The sequence below is a fragment of the Primulina eburnea genome, chromosome 2, assembly GCF_022965805.1.
Source record: "Primulina eburnea isolate SZY01 chromosome 2, ASM2296580v1, whole genome shotgun sequence".
NCBI lineage: Eukaryota > Viridiplantae > Streptophyta > Magnoliopsida > Lamiales > Gesneriaceae > Primulina > Primulina eburnea.
In genome coordinates, this window is record NC_133102.1 from 35632818 (window position 1) to 35639814 (window position 6997).

Consider the following 6997-nt stretch of genomic DNA (forward strand, 5'->3'; position numbering starts at 1 on the left):
ATAAATGAATAATAATGACATTCATATACGATACCGCCGATAATTGTTCTTCATTTCGAAGCATTTTCAAGGCGTTCCTTGAAAGACTGATCGGTGGCCATTCCAACATAGAGGTTTCAAAATTCAACACGACCACCAACCCGACACGATTCAACACGAAAAAATAAGGTTTGAGTTTGGGGTTTTCGGGTTCGGGTCTGATCGGGTTGGACCCGATAGCTGACCCGAAAAAAATGATCTGGTTGGACTGGGTTCGGGTTGACTCGAAAATTAATTTTTTTTAAAAAATATATAATTAATAAATATTACCTACTTTTTTTATATATTTTATGTCTGAAAAAATATTTATTGTACATTTATATCATAAATTTTCATAATTTAATATTTATTTTGAATAGTTTTTATTTTTTAAATAACTGTTTATTTGATTTAGTAAATATACTTTGTTTTTCTGCGATTAGACTTTCAAATTTAAATGATATATATGAGGGAGTTTTGTTATTATGTGTTTAAATTAAAATATTATTATTATTAATTTTTTTTGAATTTTATTTAATTTCTTTAAAAAATTCAAAATCGGGTTATACCAGTTGATCGGGTTGGTTTGGGTTCAGGTTCGGGTTGAGAGTTTTCGGGTTGAGAGTTTTCGGGTTCGAGTTAGGTTCGGGTTGAGAGTTTTCGGGTTCGAGTTAGGTTCGGGTTGAGCAATTATTTAATAGTACTATTGCTCAACCTGACCTAACCCACCCGAATTGACACCCCTGTTCCAATCATTCTTATGCACAAATAAACTTGCATACACACACGGAAGAAAACACATTTTGGGTTATGGAGAACTTTTTAAATTGCATAGATTTTCTTGAACTCACTGTTCACAACATCTGAATCTGATAACACTGCTATAGACCAAGATTTTGTCCTACTAGCCTGAGAATTTTTCCTTATGTTTCTTATATTCTTCGACTCGATACGGTGCATAACGACCCAATAACACATTAAACCTAATGTCGTGACCAAGATTGTTGTTCCTATTATTGTCACCCCAATGGCCAGCCATCGCTCCTGCCCTACCACCACAAAACACAGAGCTAAATATGCCACTGAGATCATCACACATGCCAACCACATCAACTTGTTAATAATAGCCATCATTTGCTTCTTTGCTTTGCTCTCAATCACCACAACAGAAGTTTGCACCACCACAACAGCCAAGGATATGAATAGTGCCACTGAGTCGAACACGAAAAATATTAAAAACGGGGCTTCTTGTGCTATATTTGCTTCTCCCAAAGATAGCCCAGGTGGGATATTAGCTGGATCATCAGCATACTGGCCAGGAACCGTAAAAATAGCAGCAAATGCGACGGTGGCTATTAGCACTGCCACGACAGTGGTTGAGTTGATGGCATTGTTTAGGCCCTCAGTATGCATTTTGTTGAGACGTTTAGCGATGCCTTGGACTCGTTTTCTTGTCTGGCGTGTGTGTTCTAGCTGGTAATGGACTTCGTGTTTTATGTCGCTCACGGTTCGTTTCAACTCTCGTGCTGGATTCGACGACTGAGGTTTTAGAGCTTTGGCGCTTACAACACCATGTTCTTCTAAAATGGATGTGATGTCAGAGTGTCCGAATTTTTCAGCAGTATCAATGGCCGTTTCGTTGGATCTGTTAACTAGTCTTGTATTGGTTTCCTTCACGGATAGAAGCAGCTTCACAATCTGCAGAGTTAGACCAAGAGGAAGCTGAGTTTTGTTAGTTTCTTGAAAAGTATAATACCAGTTGTCAGCATCAGTCGAGTCAACTAGCAAGCTTTATGATGTCTGAATGATTATGGCTCTGACTTGAAGTCTTGACATTTTTTACTTCAAATTCATTCACTATCTTTAGAGTTTTTTGTGAGTTTGTTAATGAAATGGGGATAGGAAATGATCACAGTGCAAATGTAAATCTGAAAAACCAACAGAATATCATATTCAAGTTAAATAGAAACCACCATAGTCGCTTGTTAAGTCAAATAAATTTGATGATGTGATGGCAATTCATCGAGTTTTCTAGGTGTAGAGTTCACTATTTCACAAAAAGTTGTAGCAGATTCACGACTCGTCCCAAGTATGCGCCTCTCGATAGAAATAGATAGGTAAAAGCAAGAAATGAAAGTCAAATAACCTGAGCCCTGCCCTTTCTGGTAGCAATATGCAAGGCAGTGTTCCCCTTAGTATCGACCATATTAACAACCAAGGGATCCACTTTGATAAATTCTTCAACCACTTGAAGATTTTGGCCTTTTACAGCCATGTGCAGTGCAGTTTGCCCCTTTTTATCCGTTCTTGTCATAATCCCAGGATCACGGTTCAAAATGGCTCTCAAAACCTCTAAATGTCCGTTTCTTGCAGCAGAATGTAACGCAGTTTTCCCATTACTTCGAGCTATATTTGCCAGGCTATGCTCCGTCTCCAACAGATAGTTCACAACGTCCAAGTGCCCTTGTGTCGCAGCCGTGTGGAGAGCCGTCGTGTTCGCTAAATCAACTGTCATGGAAAGCTCTGGATGAGCCTCCATCAACACCTTCACCACTTCTGATAAACATGAAATAAATTGTTTTTTTACCAACATAAAGAAATAGGGGCTCTTTTCCACGCAAAACAACTTACACATGAATTAATATGATCACATCATACAAGTTTGAATTAAAACCCAAGAAAGAAGAGTTCGATCATCCTTTTTCGCGTTTCTCTCATCCCATCTTTTTTTGCAGCATATTAATATTTCTAAGACGAAATAAGGACGACGACATCGAAAAAAGGCATTAAACAAAAAAAAAATTATTGTAACATGAAAATATTACCCAAATCACCCTGTTTGGCAGCAATATGAAGAGCATCAAAACCATTTCTTGCTTTGCTCTCAGCAGCCATTAAATCATAATACTTGATCATCTCCCTCACTAACTCGGCATATCCACATTCTGCAGCTATATACAATGCCGTCTCCCCGGAGGAATTTTGTTTCGACAACAATTCCATCAATTCTTCGCCTTGACCGCAGCTGTTGATGATCTCTTGTACCGCGATTATGTTATCTGATCTTGCTGCAGAATGCAACGCGGTGTCATCGCGTTTTCCTGTCAATTGTTTGGTCATCTTTTTACGGGGCGTGGATGACAGTTTCTCTCCAGTTTCAATCTCCATTCTATTGAATGAAACTATTTAGATATCAAACCTTTTGCCAAATGCATGTTAAAAAAAGAAAGAAAGAAAGAATTTTTTTCCCACGATGCTCTAAATATATAGCCAAATTTATGACAATAATCACATTCTATTTCCGACTTGAATTCAATCTCTGAAGCTTCCATTCTTGTCTATGAATGCCATTGATAACTCTCCAAGCCACAAAAGGAAGGTAATCAAAATTCTGCACCCTTCTCAATTCAAAATACCAATAAAAGATGTCACATTTTACATATATATAAAACGAATCAAAGAATAAAGATTCGTGAAACCCTCTTTAAAATTTTACGCAATATTGTTTGTTGCCATAGCAAGATCAAACGCATTTTACGAAGGCCAAGATGTTTTCCTTAATAGTGAAGAAAGACGCACCTTTTGTCCCCTCCCAATGATAATTTTTAATTTTAAAAATGAAAAAACCATGCATTTCAAAGTTAATTTCAAGAATGTATGATAGTGTTAGAAATTTTCTCATAAATCACGTTTTGCACGTATACATGAACATGATATAATATGCGGAAGCTTAATCGAGAATTACCTCCGGCCATTGAAAATTTATTGAAGCTTTCTGATTTCCTTTCCCTTGAAGCCTTCTAAACATTCCAACACTCCTTTAGATGGTGTATTTTCTGTATGAGATTGTGTGTTTAGGGACCTCAATGCCTTCGGTATTTATAGGCACACTCAAACCATCACCGAGTGTTTTGGGAGCTCGAGATTCAAATCAAATTTGTATACGCATCTCAATTTTCAAAATTTGAGGCTGCCGTGTACAAATTTTCAACACGTTTATTTTACGGTTACGGGTCACAATTTTCTTACATTCTCCCGCTTGACCCGTATATCCATTTACCATAGGAGAAAACAAAATACATGAATCATGACGATAGGTCATCTAAAAGCGATTATTATCTTCCATGTATCACAATGTATTATATCTCTCAAATAACTTAATGAATAAACCCAATGTTTATTCGAGGTCCAACTTTATTGATATTTGTCATGATAACTGAATATGTACATAACTGAATATGAAAAATATAATAACTTAATGAGTTTCATTAATTTTGTTTTCACAACAAAATTACATAAAAGGACCAATTCCCATTCTTTCTGTATGATCCTTAAATTTTAATGGTGGCATGCCCTTAGTCAAAGGATCTGCAATCATCAATTCAGTGCTAATGTGCTCGATAACCATGGTTTTATCTTTAACACGTTCTCGTATGGCTAAATACTTAATGTCGATGTGCTTGATTCGACTACCACTTTTGGTATTTTTAGCCATAAAAACAGCAGCTGAATTGTCCCAATATATTCTTAATGGCCTAGATATAGAATCCATAATTCTAAGCCCTGAAATGAAACTCTTCAACCATACACCATGTGAGGTTGCCTCAAAACAGGATACGAACTCAGCTTCCATAGTGGAAGTAGCAGTCAATGTCTGCTTTGCACTTCTCCAAGATACAGCTCCACCAGCTAGCATGAAAATATATCCTGAAGTGGATTTTCTTGAGTCAATGCAGCCAGTGTAGTCTGAATCAGAGTAGCCAATTACTTCCAAATTCTCAGTTCGTCTGAACATAAGCATATAATCTTTGGTCCCTTGAAGGTACCTCATGACTTTCTTTGCAGCTTTCCAATGGTCTAAACCTGGATTACTCTGATATCTTCTCAATATCCCAACAATAAATGCAATGTCAGGTCTAGTGCAAACCTGAGCATACATCAAGCTTTCGACAGCAGAAGCATAAGGAATGTTTTTCATTTGTTCCCGCTCTAGATCATTCTTTGGGCATTGGCTTAAATTGAATTTATCGCCTTTCACAACGGGAGCTATACTTGGTGAACAATCTTTCATCCGATATCTCTCTAAAACTTTGTTGATATAGGTTTCTTGAGACAGACCTATAATACCTCGAATTCTGTCTCTATGTATCTTAATGCCAATGACATAAGATGCCTCACCCATATCCTTCATATCAAAGTTTTTAGAGAGAAATTGTTTCACCTCATATAACAGACCCTTATCATTGGGTGCAAGTAATATATCATCCACATATAGAATAAGGAAACAAACCTTGCTCACACTGACCTTCTGGTATATACATTGATCCATGGGGTTCTCAACGAATCCGAATGAAGAGATAACATCATGAAATTTTAAATACCATTGACGGGAAGCTTGTTTCAATCCATATATAGATTTCTTAAGTTTACAAACCAATTGCTCACCATTACTAGAGAAGAATCCTTCAAATTGTTTCATATAAACCTCTTCCTCTAGTTCTCCATTGAGAAAAGCTGTTTTCACATCCATTTGTTGCAAATCTAAGTCAAAATGTGCAACTAATGCTAGAATGATACGAAGAAAATCTTTCTTAGATACAGGAGAAAAAGTCTCATTGTAGTCGATTCCTTCCTACTGAGTGAATCCTTTAGCAACAAGTCTTGCTTTATACCTTTCAATGTTGCCTAATGAGTCTTTCTTTGTTTTGAAGACCCATTTACATCCAATGGCTTTTACACCATCAGGCAACTGAACAAGTTCCCAGACTCCATTAACTGCCATAGAATTCATCTCTTCTTTCATAGCATTAAACCATAGTTTTGACTCATTACAACTCATGGCTTGTGAAAACGTTTCAGGATCATTTTCGGCTCCGAAGTCCGATTCTTGTAAATACACAACATAATCAATAGATATAGCTGATCTTCTTATTCTAGTAGATCTCCTTAGGTTGTTTGGTTGATCAACAATTTCTTGTTGTTCTTCATTAACAACTTGATCTACTGGATTTTCATCAGCAATTTGTGGAACTTCAGTAACTGGTTGTCTAACACCCATTTGGTCTTGAGGGGTGTGAATAACGACCAATCTGTCATTTGAATAAGAGGGTTGTGCATTAATGTGATCATTATCAAAAATTATGTCATGAACACTCCCACTAATCAAATCATTCTCAAGAAATTTTACATTTCTTGATTCCACAATTCTAGTGTTGTGAGATGGACAATAGAATCTGTACCCTTTGGATTTTTCGGCATACCCAATGAAATATCCACTTATAGTTCTTGGGTCCAGTTTCTTTTCATGTGGGTTATAAACTCTTATTTCAGAAGGACAACCCCAAACGCGTATATGTTGCAAACTCGGTTTCCAACCTTTAAATAACTCAAATGGCGTCTTTGGGACAGCCTTAGTTGGAACTCGGTTTAATATATACACAGCTGTCTTAAGAGCTTCAGTCCACAAGGATTTAGGAAGTTTTGAGCTACTAAACATGCTCCTCACCATGTCCAATAATGTTCGATTTCTCCTCTCAGCTACGTCATTTTGGTCCGGAGAACCAGGCATAGTATATTGGGCAACAATCCCATGTTCCTGGAAAAACATTGCAAACGGACCAGGTGCTTGTCCATTCTCAGTGTATCTACCATAATATTCTCCACCTCTATCAGTTCTCATGATCTTAATATGTTTTCCACATTGCTTCTCCACTTCAGCCTTAAAAACCTTAAAGGCTTCTAGTGCTTCGTTTTTGTTATGAAGCATGTAGATATACATGTATCGTGAGTAATCATCAATGAAAGAGATGAAGTATTTCGGACTTTGCATGTCCATATCTGGACAACAAATATCTGAATGTATGATTTCTAATATTTCTGTACTCCTCTTAGCACCCTTTTTAGACTTATTGGTCTGCTTTCCCTTAATGCAGTCCACACAAGTCTCAAAATCAGTAAAATGTAAAGTACTAAGTACTCC

At 36.9% G+C, this 6997-nt stretch overlaps 1 protein-coding gene across 1 annotated transcript; it reads right to left on the reverse strand.

Annotated features, from left to right (window-relative positions):
* Positions 1–806: 806 nt before the first annotated feature.
* LOC140824663 (ankyrin repeat-containing protein At5g02620-like) lies at positions 807–3571 on the reverse strand. Its single transcript, XM_073186215.1, has 3 exons — positions 2844–3571; positions 2165–2574; positions 807–1716 (listed from the first exon to the last, which is right to left on the reverse strand). The coding sequence occupies exons 1-3, from the start codon at positions 3184–3186 to the stop codon at positions 841–843; spliced, it is 1629 nt and encodes a 542-aa protein (XP_073042316.1). The 5' UTR covers positions 3187–3571; the 3' UTR covers positions 807–840.
* Between the last annotated feature and the right edge of the window lie 3426 nt (positions 3572–6997).